This window comes from Camellia sinensis, chromosome 1 (genome assembly GCF_055761805.1).
Source record: "Camellia sinensis isolate YWXY chromosome 1, ASM5576180v1, whole genome shotgun sequence".
NCBI classification, from domain to species: Eukaryota; Viridiplantae; Streptophyta; class Magnoliopsida; order Ericales; family Theaceae; genus Camellia; species Camellia sinensis.
Genome location: NC_138961.1, coordinates 2,835,657 through 2,857,648, shown reverse-complemented (window position 1 = coordinate 2,857,648; position 21,992 = coordinate 2,835,657). Strand labels below are relative to the sequence as shown.

General features: G+C 39.8%; 3 protein-coding genes and 1 pseudogene across 4 annotated transcripts; 2 read left to right on the top strand and 2 right to left on the bottom strand.

Moving 5' to 3' along the window:
- Positions 1–651: 651 nt before the first annotated feature.
- On the top strand, positions 652–13,307 carry LOC114301688 (RING/U-box superfamily protein). 2 transcript variants are annotated; one of them, XM_028246652.2, is made up of 13 exons: positions 652–913; positions 1,683–1,725; positions 1,818–1,909; positions 1,995–2,118; positions 3,409–3,495; positions 4,390–4,483; positions 8,074–8,181; positions 9,661–9,761; positions 10,044–10,109; positions 10,202–10,289; positions 10,983–11,043; positions 12,242–12,305; positions 12,998–13,307. In XM_028246652.2, the coding sequence occupies exons 2-13, from the start codon at positions 1,693–1,695 to the stop codon at positions 13,127–13,129; spliced, it is 1,050 nt and encodes a 349-aa protein (XP_028102453.2). In that variant the 5' UTR covers positions 652–913; positions 1,683–1,692; the 3' UTR covers positions 13,130–13,307. The 2 variants fall into 2 exon arrangements, with proteins under 2 accessions (XP_028102453.2, XP_082726585.1); XM_082870459.1 differs by lacking the exon at positions 12,242–12,305 and having other exon boundaries at positions 670–913.
- Positions 7,048–7,234, top strand: LOC145806374 (small nucleolar RNA U3; annotated as a pseudogene).
- Positions 13,308–18,237: 4,930 nt separating the features above from the next.
- LOC114301689 (uncharacterized) lies at positions 18,238–19,329 on the bottom strand. The gene has a single exon (XM_028246653.2). It carries the CDS (start codon positions 19,327–19,329, stop codon positions 18,238–18,240), a length of 1,092 nt encoding a protein of 363 aa, XP_028102454.2.
- A 404-nt stretch (positions 19,330–19,733) lies between these two features.
- LOC114301682 (Pentatricopeptide repeat (PPR) superfamily protein) lies at positions 19,734–21,750 on the bottom strand. Its single transcript, XM_028246646.2, has one exon. It carries the CDS (start codon positions 21,371–21,373, stop codon positions 19,931–19,933), a length of 1,443 nt encoding a protein of 480 aa, XP_028102447.2. The 5' UTR covers positions 21,374–21,750; the 3' UTR covers positions 19,734–19,930.
- Between the last annotated feature and the right edge of the window lie 242 nt (positions 21,751–21,992).

Genomic DNA, 21,992 nt, shown 5'->3' with positions numbered 1-21,992 from the left:
GATTTTGAAAATAAATTCCACTTAAGTCAGGACTTGTACAATAGAAAAGCATTAGGCCCACACTAAAATACTATAATAATAATAACTTAAATTTAACATCCTAACTAACTATGCTATGTGGGGAAGATTAGCCTAAGGCCCCGTTTGTTTGGGGTTATAGCAAAGGGATTATGATTACTAATACCTTGGGACTAGTATATGGGGTGTTTGTTTTGAGAGATAGCCTTGGGACTACTAATACTTTGGGACTAACTAATACCTTGGTATTACTAATACCTTGTTTGTTTTGAGAGATGGGGAGGGTACTACTAATACCTTGGTATTACTAATACCCTTGTGGAGGGGATTCATAGTGAGGAGGTAGAGATGGTATTAGAAAAATAGTAAGGGGATTAGAAATTTTTTTATTTTTTATATATTGAGAATTTTTTTTTAAATATTAATGTTTAATTTTTATATTTTTTTATTTGTTTTATTATTTTATATAAAAATAATTTAACAATTCTTCACTATTAATCCCCTCATTATCAATCCTCTCACTATTAATCCCCTCACTATCAATCCCCTCCATTCTATCTCTGAAAACAAACGACCCTCACTAACAATCCCTTCACTATTAATCCCCTCACTATCAATCCACTTCATTCTATCTCTGAAAACAAACATACCTAAAGGTTTCGAAATTGAATCCTAGGGTCTTTAACCCTCAGGCGTCTACCAAGTTGCCAAACACCGTGGTTGACCCCGGTATTGTGCATCGCAAGCTATACGGTATTAGTGCATCGCACGCTATCTGTTGAGACATTTGTACACGGGTCGGATCAGACAACACGATTAGTTCCAATTACAGAGAAGTTTCAGAGAGAGAGAGAGAGAGACAGAGAGAGACAACGCATAACCTAGACCGACGACGGTAAGCGCTCCTCCTTCATTCTCTCTCTCTCTATATATATATATTGTATATGTGCATATAAATTTATATAATTTATGTGATGGGCTTTGTGAAAAATAGGCAATAATCATACAAGTTGTGGGTTTTAGAAGTAGAATGACTTGGGGGAATATCTTTGACAAAAAATGATTATTTATAATAGTAAAATTTGGTCGCAAGAAACTATCTTTCTAAGGGTTTTCCTGAAGAAAAGTTGGTTTTGTTAAGATTTCAAGAATATATATTTAAATTTGTGTTGTGAAAATGCTAAAGTGAAGATTCTGGGTAATCATTTGTTAATGTGTATGTAACTTCTTTTCCCTATTGTGATTGGTGACAACAAATTTTAGTTCATTAGGTAAAATTCGTAACTTTTTATTTTGTCTTTTTTATAAATTTTAGTAGTCAAGACTTTAAGTTGCATGTTATTGAAATGAGAATGTTGAGATCCATAGATGGGTTTACAAGAACATAGAGAATAAGAAATGAATACATTAGGAGGAAGTTACGAGTAACACTGATTAAAGATAATGAAGGAAAGTTGGTATGGCCATGTCATGTGCAATGTAGAACTAATGCTTAGGACTATAAGGAAGAGTGCATTTATCTATCTTGAGGGTTAAAAAAATATAGGAAGGAAAAGGAGAACATGGGTTGAGGTGGCAATTAAGAACATGGATGTGTTATCACTTGTGTGTCTTCTCTGATTCTTTGTTTTCTTGTGATACCTTTAATTTTATTTGAATTACAGGTTTGAAGTAATGGATGAGGAATGTAGCAAAAAACAGCTGAAGGTGAGTAATCATTATTTATTAAAGTTGTATTGGAATCTTATGTTATAGATGCCTGCAAAAGCTAAATATGAAACTCTGCTTACTGATGCTAGATTTGTTTAGACGTTGAACATGCAAAATGCAGCATTTGTTTAAACATTTGGCATGATGTTGTCACTGTTGCCCCCTGCCTTCACAACTTCTGGTTTGTAACTTAATCATGTATTTAATCAAGGCATTATTACTTGAACATGTTTGTAGTACTTAAGCCTTTGCACTTTTATTTTCAGTAACGGATGTTTCTCAGAGTGGCTAAGAAGGTCTCAAGAGAAGCATTCAAGCGTGCTTTGTCCTCAATGTAGAGCAGTGGTACAATTTGTGGGGAGGAACCATTTTCTGCATAACATTGAAGAGGTTGATCCATCTTAGTCTCTACTACTCCTGTGAATCTTGATTTATTCTTTTGCTTTGTTTTGTTTTGCTTTGTTTTTTGACTCTGGAGCATGTCTTAATTATTGATTGGTTTGAATGGTTTTAGGAAGTAAATACTTGTTGTCATTGCATATAATATGTACTTGCAAAACAATATTTTGCTCATGGAATGCCCCCCTAATGCTTTGAATAAGAAGTGTTTGTGAATTAAAATTATTATTTGTACTTGTGAAAAAATGTTGGACGTATGGAAGGCTCTTTAATGGTCCGAACAGGAATTGCTAGCAAAGTTAGATTGTTATGTTGAAAAATATTGAAAATGAATGACTCAAATATAATTTGCTGGAGCATAAGAGAGCATTGGAACTTTAGCTCTAGAGTTAAAGGAGGGCCCATATTAAATCCCTACGGTCATTTTTATCACATGTATGATATAAAAGGATATAATGAAATACTTGCTTAATAATTCAATATTTTTTGCAGCATTTATGTTCAAGATGAAGTTTTAGGAAATTTGTAGTGCGCCAGATAAATGACTATAAGTAAATTATCTTCTTTTTTTTTTTTTTTTTTTTTTTGGATAACTGAAGACTATAAGTAAATTATCTCGAGAATAATCTAAAAGTACAATTTCAATGGCTTATTAGTTTTCAGATTCCAAAAAGGAACAATAAAAGCCAAAGTGAAAGGATAGGGCTTATGTACTGAAAATTTCGAAGTCGGAGAGAATTGGCTGTGGTCTGATATTTAAAATAGTGCGGATTTTCCCTTTAACTAAATTGAAGGAAAAATTTAATGCTAATTCTAAAATTTGGAGTTTGTGGTTTTTCATATAAGAAAGCTTTCAATAAAAAGTCCGTGGTAAGCAACTCATCATTTTTGGAAGGAATAATTACAAACACCATATGAAATATAATATAGTTAATGTTTGAAGATGTTTTAATTTGGGAGACAGGGCTCCCAGCAGCTCCTCTCTTAAATTGCCCTGAGTGTAGTTTACTTATACTCATATCTGTCGGGCTGTTTCTCCATCATATTTTCAAGTTAAATTAAAAATTCTCTTGTATCAATGTTTGTGTCACTATGGTTATAATGCTTTTCTTTTCAATCCATAATCTGCACCATGTGTATGCGTTTTAGTTTTAATTTCGAACATAAGCTTTGATTTCTTATTCTTAATGTTTGTAGAGCATGTCATGCTGTGCTCTTGTTTGGTGTTGGATTTTTGTTTTTTTTTTCTTTTGTTTTGAAATATATGCCTTGTTCTTGCAGGATATTCTGCAAACTGATTCTTCACTAAAGCGTTCTGATGAAGAAATTGCACTTTTAGATTCCTATGCATCAGTAAAGTCGCCTCTTGTGAGTAGTATTATTCTTCGTTCCATAGTAGTTGAATTAATGATTTATTATTGTAGCATAATTATTTTGGTCAGGACCATATGTTTGTTTGCAAAATTTTTTGTACTTATAAGTTTTTGTTGATGATGGATTTTCATATGCTAAAGTGGTGTATGCTTTATAATATGCCTTAAATTCGAATAACTGCTTTGTTCATTCAATATTGCAGTTTGTGGATTTCTTGTGAATGTTAATGTTGCAGTATTCCAACCATGTTTAGTGTTTTGTGCTTTAATTAAGCTATTTGTGTGTTATTTATTTTCTATTTATTTTATTACAATGTGTCAAATTTATGAGTGACTTTTTTGTCCTTTCTTGCATATTTTGATCGCATCAGTGTCTCCAGGAATTGAGTTATTTGTTTATGGCATATCATGATGTATCTTTTTCAGTTTTAGGCAGAAGTAGGAAATTTTTAGCCTTGTTAACGGTCAGCAGACATTTGTATATATTGGTAAACGTGAAATTTTTTTTATAGCTAAGAGTGATTTTTTCACTCAAGAATGTTTTGCCATTGCACTTAATGATTTGAAATCAATGTCATCTTGTATCGTGGGATATTCTAGTTTTTCTTCTACAATTACAATTTTTTTAGAACCTTCAAATATTATAGCATGACTTTGCGTATACTTTTGGTAGGCTCGAGTTGCCTAATGCTTATGTCCAGGCCCAGCTTGAACTTAACTTGGCTGACAAATTTCAGCCCAAGACCAGCCGTTAATGAAAAAAATTTGTCCAAGCCAGAACAGAAATTGGATTGGGCTTGTGTTATTCGAGTTCAACCTGCTTGAGTTGCAACTTTAATAAAATAATTTTAGATGCTTAGTGATTTTTTTTTACTTTTAATTTTGTTAGGTCATTAGCACTGGGAGAAATACTCATCGGAAGAGGGCACGTTTACCACCAGATGAAGAAAGTGATGTTGTAGATCTACCATGCCCTCAATGTGGTAATCAACTGCTTGATCATGTGTTGCTAAATCCTTAACTAGTTCAATTAGCAAAATATGTTATGTGATATCTATATTTCTGTGAAAAATATACTCCCTCCGTCCCAAAATAATGGTCCCTTTTGGGGAATCCAACTTTTTTTGGTAGTACAATTATTGCATTTGAAAAAAGTTGATTTTCCAAAATTATCCTTTTGATAGTACATTTTTTGGGAATATCAATGCATAATTGTACTTTTTATGTTGTTTATTAATTTAAAAGAAGGGTAAAATAGGAAATTTATATTATTTTTGTACTTGATTTTTGAAGAGGGACTAATATTTTGGGACAATGAAAAATGGAATAAGGGACTAATATTTTGGGACGGAGGGAGTATGTATTATTGATTGATGTATCTTGATTGTTATTGTTGTGTTGTTACAATTACAAGGATTCCTATTATATAGGAGTGTGTTTGGGAGTAGGTGGAGAGTAGGTGAAGTGGAGGTGGTAGTGGTGTAGTGGGTTAGGTTTAGTGGAGTAGGTGAGGTGGTAGTGGTGGTAGGTTTATGGTAAATTCTAACAGCCCCCCGCAAACTCAAGGAGGATAGAAACTAACCAACTTGAGTTTGAAGAGAGGAACAAAACAAGAAAAATACATAAAAATAAAAAAGGATAGGAGACACTGTATGGTCGTGTCAGACCGTTGGTGAAGACACTGAAAGGTGGTGTCATAACGTTGTAGAGGACACTGTATGGGGGTGTCATAACTTTGTAGAGGACACTGTATGGGGGTGTCATAACGTTGTAGAGGACACTGTATGGTGGTGGCAGACCGATGTAGAAGACAGTTTATGGGGTCATGCTGGACCCTTGTAGAAACTAACCGGAATCAATGTCGGGACAGTTTACAGAGTCTTGTCGGACCCATAAAGGAGCTAACCGGAATTAATGTCGGGACAGTTTACAGAGTCTTGTCGGACCCATAAAGGAGCTAACCGGAATCAATGTCGGGACAGTTTACAGAGTCTTGTCGGACCCATAAAGGAGCTAACCGGAATTAATGTCGGGACAGTTTACAGAGTCTTGTCGGACCCATAAAAAAGTTGCACCCTCAAAAGGTGTGCCCAATTTTGTCAAAAGGTGTGCCATCAAAAGGCGTGCCCAATTCATCAAAAGGTGTGCCGGACATGATGGCGAGGCACGTGGGCGCCTTGGCTTGCGCGCCCGTTTGTCGGCTGGTGGTAAGAGGCGCGCGATGCGCGTGGCTGCCTTGGCTATTTAACCAAGGTTGATGCTGAGGCTGAGGCAGAGAAAAGCTGCGAAAAACCTCTGAAAGAGATTCTGTAACACTCTGTTTTCTGAGAGAATGGCTTCATCGTCTTCCCGCGGGGTGCTCACCCTCTTTCCCGACCTCAACGAGTCAACGAGAGAGAGAACTGGTGCGGTGGCACTGGAAACTCAACCAAGCGCCCCGGAGTTTGCTCCTTTGAACTTTCCGATGCGGTCGGTGGAGCAAAGAATGGCAGTGCAGTCGGATGTGGAGGCCAACCAGTATACTTTGAAGACATGTGTGGAAAGCATGACGGCGGTCACAAACTTGTCGAACCGGCTGCAGAGTAGGACAAATGAGGTGCAGCATTTAAACTCCCAGCTGGCTCTGCTCCAACGCATGTATAAGGATGCGCGAGCAGAGATCAGTGTGCTAAAGGCAGAAAACAAAGAGCTGAAGCGGAAGGCCACCGTGATGTTCCGATTTGGAGGGCCGCCATATACTGTAGTAGAGGAGCAGGGGGGAGTGAACGTGCTCGGCGGCGTGGGAAACACGGAGGCCGCACCGTCAAGGACCGCCCAGGACGGAGGCAAAAAGAAGAGACCGGCGGCAGAGTAGGTCGGTGGGTGGCCGTCTGCAGAAAAGAAAACAAAGCTGTGGTTGTTTTTGTGTATTTTTGTGGTGTTGTTGTTGTTGTTGTTGTTTTTTTTTTTTTTTTTTTTTGTGTGTAAAATGTGGATCGGGGTGGATCCCGATATGAATAAAATGAGTGTATTGTGCAAATCCGAATGGCGTGAAGGGACAAGACGGAGCAGAAAAATTAAACTGGAATGAATGTTTTTTTTTTTTTTTTTTTGTTTTGTTTTTTTAAATAAAATAATAATAATAATAATAATAAATAAAATGAAGTGGGGGAAATCAGTGGAATCAATTAAGGCTAGTATAATATATTGGAGTGGGGAAAAGAATGAGGAGAATGTGGAGTATAGAATAAAATAAAAATGGGTATTTGAAAAAGATTAAAAAAAAAAAAGTTTTAGAAAAAAAAATAAATAAAAATAATAGAGGTGAAAGAGGACAAGCCCACGTGGGTGGTTTTTTTTTTTTTTTTTTTTAATATAATATAATAAAAAGATATATATATATATATATATATAAAATAACAAAAGTGGGAACAATGAGTGCACAAGAAGCTTTATAATAAAAAAACAATTTTGGGCGGTGGTGTGAAACCCAAACCGAGGCCGATTTTAAACCAAAACAATAAATTTTTATTTTCATTCTCATATTGTGTGAGAGAGAGAATCAGGAACCAAAGTTCATCTGTATCCTTGAGTGCGAAGGAGACAGGAACCAAAGTCTGGTCGATGAATCAGGACCGCATGAGCAGAGCGTGATTAACAGCTCCTGTTGGTTCGTCTCGGACGTTGCAGAGCAGTAGAGGATCGTGCTCTGCTTGTGTCGACTGGCAGGGATGGTCGTGCGGTGGTCTCGGTCCAGGTCAACGGTGGGGCAGATGGTGGTGGTGGTGCGCCGCTGCCACGGCGCCATGGTGGCGAGGCCCGAGCGAGCCGCCAAGGATGCTCCAAACAGGGAGGAGAAAGTAGAACTCCGTGTCGCCGATCTGGAGAAGGTCTTGGGAGTCGAGCTTGACGAGAGGTGGAGTACGCCTTCGACGAAGCAACCGTTCTTGCCGAGGACTGCGAGGGCGAAGCGGCGGCGCTGGAAGTCGTAGAAGATGCGGGCGTGGTGGAGATGATGGATTGGTTGCTGCGAAGAAGATGAGTCGCAGATCTATTGAAATCCTCAGGAGCCGAATCAAAAAAGAAGAGTTTCTGGTATGTGTTGAAAAAACTCCAGCAGGCAGCGAAGGCAAGGTTGCCGGCCGGCTGCCTGCCGGAAAGAAATGAGTATAGGCCTAAATCTTATGGCTCTGATACCATGTGAAAAATATATGTATTATTGATTGATGTATCTTGATTGTTATTGTTGTGTTGTTACAATTACAAGGATTCCTATTATATATGAGTGTGTTTGGGAGTAGGTGGAGAGTAGGTGAAGTGGAGGTGGTAGTGGTGTAGTGGGTTAGATTTAGTGGAGTAGGTGAGGTGGTAGTGGTGGTAGGTTTATGGTAAATTCTAACAATTTCCATCACTTTCAACCACTTAAGGATGTTCAGTATTTTCTCATAGTTTATAACATGGGCTGTATTTGTGATTTTCATTGGATACAATTCATTGAATTATGAATATTTGTCAATAGAGTTGTTATACTTATTTTATTGTCATTTTTAAACTTCCTTTTTTTTAACTGACTCATATCATATGCATCTCTTAGGCACTGAACTTGCTGGATTCCAGTGCAACCAGAACACTATTCATTTGCAGTGTCAAGCTTGTGGAGGAATGATGCCTTCTAGAAACAATCTAAGTGTACCACAGCACTGTAAATTCTTCTCTACATACTTCTTGTTGCTGTTTATTTACTTATCTACATCTTAGAATGTGTTATCTGTAAGTGTGCGGGCTCTGGAAGAAGTGCTGAGGACATTAGCGCTAGCTTGTCACTATTATTTGAACATTTAGAGCAAATCCAATGGTCAAAACCAAAATGACCTTGCCAAAGCCATTTTTTATGTTTTGCTACAGTTCAAAAAAACCCTTTTTAGGTTGTACCACTCCAATAGTGACTTGTCATTTTGGCACAACCAAGTTTCAAATTACCATCATCCAACTAATTTATACATGCTGCACTTTAGATCAACCAAACCTTTTCTCTATCACTGATCTTGATAGGTCACTTCACGGAGTGGGAGGTTTGGTGTCAAGTCTTTTGTAGGACATTAATGACGAGTAGGATGATGAGCTTTCTATGGAAAGGTGTTTGGAAGGTGGGAACCCTGTCGGAGGTGGCCTTCTTTGTATGGACCACAGTTCACAGGAAGATCCTCACCATTGACAACCCTAATTCGGAGGCAATGGATTATAATCAATTGGCGTGGAATGAGCAAAGAAATGGGGAATCTGTCTCTTATTTTCTCATTCATTGTGAGGCTTTGGGGATTTGTGGGGGTTGGTTTTGGGGTTATTTGTGTTTTCAGAGGGAGGTGGTGAGTGTCTTGTTTGGGTGGTGGGGCAGTAGAGTGGGGAAGCGTAGAAGAAAGGCTTGGGTCCTTGTGCTGCTTTGCTTGATGTGGTTTATTTGGAGGAAGCATAATAGGGGAGGACCTTCACGGGTGTGGAGGAACTTGTATATAGGTTGAAGACTGCTTCTTTGGCTATTTTGTGTAGTTGGTTTTCTAGGAGAGGCATGACTACACTATAAATTTTTTTTAAATCAATTTAATTTTGCCTTGGATCTTTGGGGCTTGTGTTGCTCATACTTCACAGTGAATCCCTGGAATGTTGTAATTGTTATGGCTTGTTTGGTTACATTTTTGTTCTATGGTTTGTGTTTTTATTTTTAAAAAGTTAGAAAATTGGAAAGAAAATTATGTTTGGGAACTGTTTTTGTTTCCAAAAAATGGCAACATTTTTCAAAATTTTAGGAATCAAGAAAAATGTGTTTTCACTTGCTTACAAACAAGTTCCCAGCTACCCCACCTCCAGCCACCAGCCACCCCTTTAGCAATTCAATCAAGCATGTTGTCCTGGTTTTTTCTTTATATGTTTTGCAAACATATGTTTGTACCAAACTTGTTTTTGTTTAACAAAAGAGCAAAACAAAAACATGTTTCTTGTTTTCTGTACAGAAAATTTGGAACTCTCAACTTACCAGACGCCACCTTAGCTTACCACCATGGTCCCAGTTGGTTTGATTTGACAGTGCAATTTACTTTGAAATTTATAAACATGCAGTGTGTATAGTGAAAGTTTATCAGTATTTTCTAATTGATATGTACGGATATTAATCTTCAACCTTCAGGTTTAGGATGTGACCGGGCATTTTGTGGTGCTTATTGGCGTGCTCAGAGCGTTTTTGAAAGTGACTCTCATCCAGTTTGCAGTCGTGAGGCTTTAAAACCTGTAAGCTGTCTTTTAGTTTTCCCTGCTCTCAATCAATAACTTGTTTGTCCGGAAGGACAAAACTATGAAGTTTTTCTTTCTTTATTTCTTTCCTCTGTTTTTTTGGTAGTTTGTTTACCTAATTTCCCTCATGGAGAGGGTTTACCATATGGGCACAATAGGGGTCCAGTCATGTGAATAGTTGATGTCACCAGGCCCCATTATTTTATATAAATGTGTTATCTTTGATGTATATTAGTGTGCCTGCTATGGACTGAAACATGTCATATGTATGCCATGCAGATCTCAGAACATACCATCACTAGAATTCCACAATTGGCTCATGAAAATAACCAGCATGAACAAGATGTATGTGTCTTTCATTCTTTCTGTTTTATTATTTGTTGATGTATGAATACCATTTATGGATTGATAGGACTCACAATTCAATGGGTTTATAGATTACGGAAAGGTGTATCAGTCAGACTGGGAGAACATTGCAGGATGTTATCTCTGATTGGATTACAAAGTTGGAGAACAGAGAAATTGGTAATTATATCTCTTGTCTTCTGTAACTGCAGTTCAATATTTGCGGATGTATTTTTAGGTCAACAAATTTTCTTTCGTTGACATCTATGTTACATGGGCTTGGATATGCGTTTTGGGAGCGAGTATGTCACATTGGAAAAAGGGATTCTCCCTGTCCATGTGAGAAGCAAGAAAACATTCTTTACTACTAAGTAGGAGCTTCTTCTTTTTCTTCTTCTTGCATCATCGGATATTAGAGAATCCAAGTGCCAATTTTTGTACGGTGGGGAGGGAGTAGAAGAGTCTATTTATAATGTTAATCCTGACGTTTACAGCATTCTTTTGGTTTGTCTTTTAGACTATTTTGCTACCAAGACATCCTTGGAGGCTGTGTTGTCAAAGTTTCTATTGTGTCCTTTTACACACAAATTGGTAAATTGGTTGCTAAAACTTCTGTATTGATCTGGGATTTTATTCCTATGCTGGAATTATGTAGCCTTTGAGAACAATAAACTTGAAACCCATAAATGATTGATTCTGCATATGATTGCAAATTTAAATTATCAACGAAAGTCGAGAATTAAATTGATATCAATTGTCCTGGTGTCATACAGAAATGAATTGATTCTGACTTAATGGTACTGATGTGGGGAACTACTAGTTGATAGATGACATTAATCATTTTATTAATTGCTGGTTTTCTTTTCCCTGTAGATCGAACAAGGATGCCGTTGAATCATGCTGAGATGATAACTGCAGCGACGCATATTTGCAGGTAAGTTTTATCTTGAGTTCATGCACTTGCTGGTCGTTCACTCTAACCTATCCACCAAGCGATCTCAAATTTCTTAAGGGCTAATCTGGATATAGTTGTTGGTATGAGGGTACATCTAGTGCATCTCTTTGTCTTCACTTCACCTGTTTTTAAGATTTTAAAATTGGAGTTATCGTTATCAGATCCCTATATCAAAATATTTGCAAGAAAAAGTTTTATTTTGTATTCATGCACTTGTAGATAGTTCAAACCCATACACCAAACATATCTCAATTTTCTTTGCTGCTGAACTTTTTCTGGGTTACTACCATGCTTTCTTTTTTATGATCTTCTCTGTTGTCTTTCAGAACTAGATTCCAGGCCGTATAGTTCATTCTAACCTATACACCAAACATATCTCAGTTTTCTTTGCTGCTGAACTTTTTCTGGGTTACTACCATGCTTTCTTTTTTATGATCTTCTCTGTTGTCTTTCAGAACTAGATTCTAGTCCGTATAGTTCATTCTAACCTATATACCAAACATATCTCAATTTTCTTTGCTGCTGAACTTCTTCTCTGGGTTACTACCATGCCTTTCCTTTCTTTTTTTTATTCTTTTTTTTTTTTTTATTCTTTTTTTTAATGATGTTCTCTGTTGTCTTTCAAAGGTAGATTCCAGTCTGTATATTTCTTCTTTTCTGTTTGTCGTCTTCATTGCTGTTATCTTCGTCTGTTGTTTTTCATTGTATGGTCTATTTTCTGTCTTCTTTCTCCCACTTGTCTTGAACTTTCCTGCTGTTGCATGCTAATCTGTCTATTAAGGTACCATGAATCTTTTTCGCTTCTCTTTATTCTCGTGTTGTTTGTTCTTGTATTTTCAATGAAGTCAAAACATGAAGACCAGGAGTATTGTTTTTTTTTTATTAGAGTGTGAATTGACTGATCCACCTTTTTTAATGCTAGATTTGCTTGGTTGAATTTGCAAGCTAGGTTAGGTGATACAACCCTTGGGAAGTTCAGTGCTGATGGCTGGACAGCTGTCTGCTCAGAAATTCTTTTAATTTATTTAATTACGAACTTCTTATTATCTTAGTTTCTGTTTAATCATGCTTTCTTCACTGTGATACTTCTTTTTTGTTATGTTTTCCCTTCTGCAAAAATTGGCAAGAATGTCTTAGTGTTGCATTCATCTGATTGTTCTTTTCTTTCTGGTTGCAGTGATTGTTATGACAAATTAGTTTCATTCCTCTTGTACTGGTTCCGGATTTCGGTGCCAAAATATGTATGTATTTTCATACTTCCAGTATTTTTCATCACCAATCATCAATGAAACTGTTGATTTCCTGATTCCTGGTTTATCTATGGTCATTTGTTATGCTCATTATAGATCAGCTGCCAGCAAGCATTTAGTTCAATGTTCTTACCATATTTAACTATGGTTTCTCTCGACTGGCGTGTTTTACTTTTTGTCTTTTCTATACTAAACCAAGAACATTAGGTTTATAAAATCTTTAGTATATAGAAAGGTATCATTTAAGTGCTGGTGGCTTTCCTTCAAAACTTGTTCAAGCTTGATTTGCTTACATAATGAACCGATCTTGAACTAGTTTTTAACAAGCTAAACACGAGTTGAGCTAGAGTTACTTTGGTTCGTTTTGCAATGTTTCTAACTAAATCATATAATCCATATTTCTTATCCAACTGACATGTATGAAAATTTTATCTCGATTCTTGATAGTTTCTACATGGTATTTTTTAAGGTGTTTTTTTTTCTCCTGTCATGGAATTGCATTAATTTTGAGTAGTGATGTTATTGCAATGATTAATTTAAAATATATTTACCAAAAATAGAATATGCAATTAATAAAAGATGCTTGATTCTACAAGTACAATCCTGCACATTTTGTTCCATCATATATTGAGTAACCATATTTTTAACCTCATTTGTTTCTACTCTACGTGGGTATTTTGTAGCTTCTACCACCAGATGCAACTCAGAGGGAAGATTGCTGGTATGGATATTCATGTCGGACGCAGCACCACAGTGAAGAACATGCTCGTAAAAGAAATCATGTTTGCCGTCCAACCAGGGGTAGAAATATGTAGGGTGTGCTGTTATTTAATTTATGCATTGTATGAATCTGATATACAATTGTGCAAGTATACATTTATTGCTGGAAAGGATGGATGTGAAGTTTCATGTTAGGTTCTCTTTAGGGTGTTTTCTCCAGAGAGAGAGTTCTTCAGTTAATTAGTATGCATTATCCCTTTTACTTTTCCTTCACTGATTTGATGATCCAAAATAATGCCTTTAATTTGAGTGGTAAGGACATTTTATTGGGACGTTTACCTATATATATATATATATATATATATATATCTATGAAAGATGAAACTTTTCAATTTTAATATATTTAGGCTTTGTTTGGCCTGCAACACTTTTAGCTTAAAAGTTAAAAAGTTACTAAAACAATCAAAAAGCTTGTGACCTATATTAAAAAGTCAAAGATTTTTTTTTTTTTTAATGTTTTGTACAATTTTTTTTGTAAAAAATTAAAAGGTCATGCCAAATCTATTAAAATTTTTTATTTCATATTTTATTTTAAAAATTAAAAAGTTACTTTTTTTTTTTTTTTAGATGGCCAACAAAAATAACAGACAAGAAAAAAACATAATCAAAGAGACGCTTCCCTCCTAACGAGGGAGCGTAAAGAGAGCGGAACGTCCTCCATCCATATGGAAAAATCCTCCAAAGCAAAAGCCATCCGAGCGAGACAATGGGCTACGGAATTCCTTTCCCTCTTCACATGTTGAATAGCCCAGGAATGAAATTCGGGCAGTAGAGATTTTGCCTACTCCACAAAATGCCCAAAGGATGCCAAGGACTTCGAACCGGAGTGAAAGGCGCGAACTATCATTAGGGAATCACCTTCAAAAACTATGTTGTTTAGCCCCAGATCCAACGTGAACTGAATAGCAACCAGCGCTGCAAAAGCCTCAATGCAATCCACCTCCATTCCTGACACCCTTTTGGCGGACATGGCAACTAGGACTGAACCCGTATGGTCCCGAACCACAACCCCAACACCAATAAAACCTTCGGCTACATCGCAAGCTCCATCAAAATTAGCTTTGAACAGCCTTTCCGCGGGAGGAGACCAACGAATTGGCATAGGAACATGCTGCGGCACCCGAACACGAGTCTGAACTGTACAAACTTCTTGAAAATATTCATATGCATACCGAGCGAGCTCCACCACAGATTGGGCCTTGTTATTGAACACCACTTGGTTGCGATGTGTTCAGATACACCAGCACATTACCCAAAACAACTTCCCCGTTACTAAATCAACAGATAAAAAGAACTCTAAAAGCTAGTCGAACAAAGTCCCAATCCGCTGACGATGAGCAATCTGGGCGAGACTGCTACAGGCCCACACCTTGTTTGCAAAAGGGCAATCAAAAAAATAGTGTTGAATTGATTCAGTAGCTCGGTGACAGAGACCACAATCAGCATTAGTTAAGACCTGCCATGCCCTTAACTTGGAGCGTACAGGCAAAATTTCCAAGCACAATTTCCAACCGAAAACTTTGATCTTACCAGGAATACACATATTCCAGAAGTTCTTCCAAAAACCAGCCCAATCCTGCCCACCATTCGACGACGACGCATGCTCAGATCTGCTGCAAATACCCATTTTAAGATGGTAAGCTGACCTAACTGAGAAATGACCTTGTTTGGTATAATGCCACACTAATACGTCCTCCGCCGAAAATGGACAGATAGGGATTAATTTAATAACCTCAATCTCAGAGGGGGGGAAACAAGCGCCCAGCATGCCCTCATCCCAGTTCCCCAGATCATGATCAATCAAGGCACTCACTGTAGCATCAACACCCAAGTAAGAAGGTGGGGAGCAAATTTTGAAAAAAAAGGCCGCGGAACCCATTTATCCTTCCAAATGCAAATTTGAGCCCCATTACCCACTCGCCATCGTAATCCTTCCAGCAAGAGAGACTACGCATTCCAAATACTCCGCCACAAGAAGGGCGGACTGGCCCCCAGAGGTGCATCAAGAATCGAGCCGTGGGGGTAATATTTGGCTTTCATTACCTGGGCCACCAAACTATTCGGAAATTGAAGGAGTCTCCAAGATTGCTTAGCCAGTAGAGCTTTATTGAAAGCCACTATAGATCTGAAACCCATCCCACCATCAGTCTTCACCATACAAAGGGTTGGCCAACTACACCAATGGATCTTGCGCCGTTCCTTACGTTGACCCCACTAGAAACAAGCAATCATACCACTAATCTCACGGCACAGCCCATCCGGCAATTCAAAACAAGACATGATATACGTTGGGATAGCTTGAACGACTGCTTTAATCAGAATTTCTTGTCCCGCTGCTGACAAAGATTTTTTCTTCCACCCATTAAGACGCTGCCACACTTTGTCCTTGATGTAACCAAACACTGCCTTTTTGGACCGACCCACAACAGACGGCATCCCCAAATATTTCCCCGGTAGTCACCAAATGGCCCACACCCATTACAGCTGAAAGACAAACCTGCTCCTCCAGCCGCACATTCGAACTGAAACATATCCCAGATTTGTCAAAATTCACGCGTTGCCCAGAGGCCAATTCATATTTCCGCAACAAAGCTTGAACGGTATTCAACGATGGGTCTGTCACCGTAGCAAACAACAAACTGTCATCGGCAAAAAAAAGATGGGAAATTTGAGGTCCCCCTCGACTAATGGATATGCCTAAAAGGCGTCCTTCTACTTTAGCCCGTCGTATCAGCGCCGACAATGCCTCAGCACACAATAGGAGAAGATACGGTGAAATAGGATCACCCTGTCGGAGCCCTCGCGAAAACCGAAAGTAGTGTGTGGGCTTGCCATTCAGAAGCACGGAGTAAGAGACACTCGATACACAGTGCATCACCAATCCAACAAAAGTTAGTGGGAAGCCCATCTTGATCATAACCACCTCCAAAAAGCCCCACTCCACCCGGTCGTAGGCTTACTCATATCAAGCTTTAAAGCAAAAAACCCGATTCTGCCCAATCTCTTATTCTTAAGGTAGTGGAACACTTCGAATGCCGTCAACACATTGTCGATAATCGCCCGTCCTGGGACAAAGGCACTCTGATTTACAGACACTACTGTATCCAACACCTTCTTAAGCCTATTAGCTAAGACCTTCAAAACTAGCTTATACACAACATTGCAAAGGCTGATTGGACAAAATTGACTCGACAGTTTTGGGTGTTTCAATTTTGGTATGAGAACAATATATGTATCATTAATCACAGAAACATCATGACCCTCATTTAGAATTCCCAACACGGCTCGACACACATCGCCACTCACCAAATCCCAAAATTTTTAGAAAAAAAGAGCTGGAGTACCATCAGGCCCAGGGGCCTTTGTGGGGTGCATCTGGAACAAGGCTAGACGAACCTCGTCTGCGACAAAAGCCATGCCTGCAGGTATAGAGGGAGTAATACAGTTAACTACCTCATCCATATCCCGAGGATTATGGGTGGTAAACAAATCTTGAAAATAGCTGATCACAATCTCTTCCAATTTAGCTGGCTTCGAGCACCACTCACCTCTCCCATTTTCCAGACCAGATATAGTTTTCTTCTTCTGTCGTTGGGAAGCTTTCGCATGGAAAAAGGCAGTGTTTCTATCCACATCCTTCAGCCAGTTCGCACGAGCCCGTTGAGCCCACATCACCGATTCTTTTTCAAGAAGCTCATCTACCTCTAGTTGGACGTGACGTAACTCCGCCAAATCAGCATCACTAGGAATAGGCAGAGCTTGTAACCGTTGAATAGCTGCCAATTTTAAATTCAAACTTCGTTGCACATTACCCAGAACCCGCCAATTCCAAGCTTGCAATTGAGAAGCCACTGCCTGCAATTTACGGGTCACCAGCTCAACACCAGAGAGATTACTTTCCTGATGCCATTCCCTTGTAATGATTCCTTCACAATCATCCTCTCGCAACCACATTGCTTCAAAATGATACAACTTCCGGAGTTTCGGCCTCTGAGCCATCTGAGCTTTAATCCCTTCCAGGTCTAATAATATTGGGAGATGGTCAGACGATGTACCACCCAGATGATAGACCTTAGCCAATGGAAAAGAAGTAAACCATCTCCCATTAGCCACACACCTATCCAAACGTTCACGAATCAAACCACCACCCGTCCAGCCATTACACCATGTAAAAGCCACCCCATCAAGCCCAAATCAGCTAAATCACAATCAGAAAGGACCTGCCGGAAGCAATCCGTCTGCCTTTGACTTCTCACCGCCATCCCATATTTTTCATGAGCATACAAAATCTCGTTGAAATCTCCAGCACACACCCACGGCAGATTCATCTGATCCTGAAATCATCGTAACAGTTCCCACGAATCACCCCTCAAAGAAGCATTCGGGTTTCCATAGAACCCAGTAAACCGCCATGATGTAGCCCCAGACTTAGTGAGGATTATTGAATCAACATGGCCCCTTGAATAGCTTTTAATCTGTATCTGAAGCTCACCAACCCACAATAAGGCTAAACCCCCCGATAGCCCCACACAATCAACCGTAAAGCACCCCTGCATACCAAGTTTACAGCGAATCCGCTCCATAGCTCGAGCATCAAGTTTGGTCTCCACCAGGAAAACCAAGGTAGGAACTTCCTTCTTCAACAAAAGTTGAAGAAAACGAACTGTCTGTGGGTTCCCAAGCCCATGACAGTTCCAACAGATGATTTTCATGGCTGTCGGCGGGGCTGGGACCCAGCCTCCGCCGTTGAATCAGGACCGGCCACGAGAGCACCCAGTCGAGCCCGCTTCTCTTTTGAGTCACCGTCATCGGCCTGTACCTCCTTATCAATCAAATTCCGCTTCACACCCACGTATAGTGCACCAGACCCAGAATCCCCTTTGTGGTTACGAGCAATTTTCTTCCATTTCTTTCCCACCCTACCAGCTTGTGCTAAAGAAACAAGGGGCTCTTCTCTATTCACCAAAGTTGGAGACTGTAGCACCAACCCTTGATCTAAATCCATCAAGTGAGAGGGTAAGGGTGGGCCGACACAGTTAGCCAACCCAGACGAGCCCAAGCTCACAGGGTCCCCCTTAGTCACAACAAACTTGTAGCCAATAGAATGGGCCTTATGGAGAGCATCATGAAATAACCCATTATCCTAAATGGGCTCTTGGGAAAAAGAATCCACTTTTCTCCCCACTAGCCCACAGTCAGTAGGCCCAGAGTTCAAAAATTCAACATGCAGCAACCTGTCCCGCTCAGTCTCCTGCTGAGAAGGCAAGAAATCCCCACCTTCCCCTGTCAACGCCAAAATCTTCTCCTGTTTTGACGCCGACTGATCATCATTTCCAAATAGAGAGGCTCCTTCCAAAGTAGGCGAAGACACAACCACACCTGGATCCTCCTCTCGGCGGAGTGCCGGCTTCGGCCCCGACAACCCAGTAGCACCAACCTTACCCCTGCTCTGACTGGGGCTCGCAACAGGAGACGTAGGGCGAGGTCGAGGCTTTTGAACATCCGCACGCAACCATGGTCCATATTGTACTGTTTTACCAGTTCCAGTCTCTAGTTGTGACAGCAAAGTATTGCACTCATTCTCGCTATGCCCCAAAACACCACAACAATAACAAAAGTTAGGTAGTCTTTCATATTTAAAATCCACCCAAACGGACTCCCGGTTATGAACTGCAAGCTTCATACCCCGGCACAAAGGCTTAGCCACATTAATTGTGACTCTGATGCGCAAATACCGGCCAACTGCCATTCCACCAGGCCCATATTCAACATCCACTATAGAGCCAATCTTATTCCCAATCAAGTAACCCACCTCCTTAGTCATACTGATAAGAGGCAGATTATGAAACTGGATCCAAAAGGTAGCCTCAGAGAGTAGAACCACGGAGGGTTGGAGATGCATATCCACCTCATTCAAGAGAATAAGGTGTTTATCAAAACTCCAGGGGCCATTAAGTAGCACCCGACGTTTGTCCGCGAGGTGGTGAAATTGAAAAAGGAATAGATTCATCCCAATGACGTGAAAATCCATACCTTTCGCTGGACGCCAAACCGTCATGAGCGTAGACTTCATGGCCTCCACATTGAAAGGTCGAGTGGTCAGCACCTTACCCACTAAACCTAATCCAGCCCTCTCTACAAAGGACGTGGTTAGCAACTCATCCACTACCACAGTATCCTCTTCATCCGCCATAAGAGCTAACCGACTGGCAAGATGGGCAATAGAGTCGACCATAGCGCCAACACGACTGCCCCAGTCGTCACCCTAGACGGAGAAAAAAACCTTGCACCGGAGGGCAAGACCCAACCCCTACCAGAGATGCCCTAGAAAGAGCATCGCAAGAGAGGGACAATCAAATTTTAACTTACTTGAATTATACACAGAGCATCGCAAGAGAGGGACAATCAAATTTTAACTTACTTGAATTATACACATTGTGTGTGTCAGTCGCTAGCTGTTTTAGTTTCAGAAGCAATTACACATTGTAGATGAAAATGCTAAAACAATGAATTAAGATCTAAACTGTTCCTAAGTTTTTCTTCTTCAATATATTTCTTTTAGATTCTAAAACATAATGAACTAAAATTTAAGAAGAGTTTAGTTTGTTATCACAAAATGTAAAAATTAGATCATAATACTCATAAAAATGTACTTTATAAATGATTAATTTGAAGAAAAAAAAAATACATTTACTATTAGAAGATTTCTCATTGGTAAAACAAAATTGCCCCTTTTAATATGACGACCTAGACAAACTCCATTCTGATCATATCAAAATTTGAATCATGTAACATGTTACTGGGTGGAATTTAAAAAAAAAATTTCCAGGTGACATTCAAACACCCCGGAGAGAGACTTCCAATTCCTCAATCCTCTTAGCCAATTCATGCTTCCCACAATTCTTCAACCCATCAGTAACCATATCAAAAGTTCTTGACAATGGCGACAAACTCATCTCAGTCATCTCCACCAGATAATTCGCTGCCTCTACAAATCTCCCTCCTCGACTACACATCTTGATCAACATTGTATACACAGGTCGATTCGGTTCATGCCCTTTCACTTTCATATCACTGAAAAAGCTAAACGCATCATCGAATTGTCCTCTCCTGCAAAGTCCCTTCAGAATCGGAGCATACAAGCTCGGAAATGGCTTCTGCCCATCTTCCATTGATCTATGGAGAATCGCAAGAGCTTCATCGACTCGACCAGCTTTCGATGCAGCGGTTATTAGGGTTTTGTACGTGTCTGTGTTGGGACAAAGCCCTAATCTACACACAGTATGGTAAATTTCAATGCAGAATTCGATTTCCCCTGATTTACACAGAGCTTCGGATAGAGAATTGAAGGTTTCGATGTCAGGCACGAAACCCTCTTTGGTCATCTTCCTCACCATCTCTTTCGCTGCTTCGAGATAACCTGCGTTTAACAATCCATCGACGAGAAGATCGCGGCCGCGAACTGGTGGATTGAAACCCTTCCGACTCATCTCCGACAAGAATTCTTGCGCCTCCTTCATCTTACCCGCCGAGCACCACCCATTGACGAGGATCGAGTAGGTTTTCTTGTCCGGTACAACTCCTTTGCGGATCATTCTCCGAATCAAAGCATAAGCGCCCTGGAAATTCTTGACCTCGCAGAGAGCGAAGAGAAGCGAGTTATATATCTGAGTGTTTTGGGGACAACTGAAGGTTTTCGATTTGTTGAAAAGCTCGACGGCTTGATCGACGAGGCCGTGCTTGCCGTAGTGTTCGATGATGAAGAAGATGAGGTCAGGGGAGATAGGGAGACTGTGAGATTTCATTTGTTCGGCGACTTTCCACATGGTTTCCCAATGGCGAGTGCGAGCTAGGGTTCGGAGGAGCTCTTCGAATTCGAGGGTGGTGGGGTCGTAGGAAGGGTGGTGAGAGCGAGCCCAGTTGAAGAAGCGGAAGGACTCGGCGCCGGAGTGGGAGCAGCTACGGAGGACGCGGTAGACGAGCTCGGAGGTGACGGTGGAGGAGGAGATTCGCATCTTGTTTAGGGTTCGCTCCATGTAGATGTCGCGGCGGACGATGTTGGAGATGTGGTGGATTGCTGCGAAGTAGTCGTCTTTTGATGCGCCTCGGCTGCTGCCGATGCTTGTGTTGGTGGGGATTCCATGGTTGGTGGTGGTGGTGGTGGTGGTGGTTAGGGTTTTGAGGAGAAGGGCGGTGGCGATGGCGGTGGCGGTGGCGGTGGCGGTGGCGGTGGCGGCGGTGTTTTTTCGAAGAAGAAAGAGAGTTGCGGAGGGGAGCATTTGGATCTACCCGGCGAGAGGAATTGGTACGAGTTTGCTCCTCTGTTCACAAAACCCAACCCGAGTGTAAACGGATTCAAGAGGAGGAGAGTTTGATCCACCCGGCCCGGCCCGGCCCGACCATAATAGGACTGGTTTGGGGATGGATTGGATGACATAGAGTTGGGCTTGCTAATAAAACCTGAATTGGGTTCAAGGTAGGGTGCCATTGGCTGCTGGCTCGTCCAACCCGCACAAACCAGCTTGATGATTTTAAGATTTGAAAAAATTATTTTGCTTATAGAATTAGACTGAGTTGAAATTTTGTACTGCACCAAACACAATATTTTAATTTAAATTAAGCTAAAAGCTGAAATAAACAGCTTATAAACTCTACCAAACAGGCCTATTATTTGAATGCTCTCGTCAACACTCAAATACTAATATTAATTAAAAAATAAAAAATTGTATATTTCTAAAGAAAAAGAAAAAAAATCAATATTAATTGAAAAATTAATTGGTATTAATTATTAATAAATTCATATTGTATATTTTTATATTAATTAAAAAATAAAAAATTATATATTTCTGAAGAAAAGAAAAATCAATATTAATTGGTATTAATTATTACTAAATTAAT

Bases quoted from the DNA above. Each gene is read 5' to 3' on its own strand.
- LOC114301688 (XM_082870459.1), top strand. From the start codon at position 1,693: ATGGATGAGGAATGTAGCAAAAAACAGCTGAAG. The intron at 2,119-3,408 runs GTTGATCCATCT...TTGTTCTTGCAG, and splicing joins TTCTGCATAACATTGAAGAG to GATATTCTGCAAACTGATTC. The intron at 10,110-10,201 runs GTATGTGTCTTT...ATGGGTTTATAG, and splicing joins ATAACCAGCATGAACAAGAT to ATTACGGAAAGGTGTATCAG.
- LOC114301682 (XM_028246646.2), bottom strand. From the start codon at position 21,373: ATGCTCCCCTCCGCAACTCTCTTTCTTCTTCGAAAAAACACCGCCGCC.
- LOC114301689 (XM_028246653.2), bottom strand. From the start codon at position 19,329: ATGGTCGACTCTATTGCCCATCTTGCCAGTCGGTTAGCTCTTATGGCG.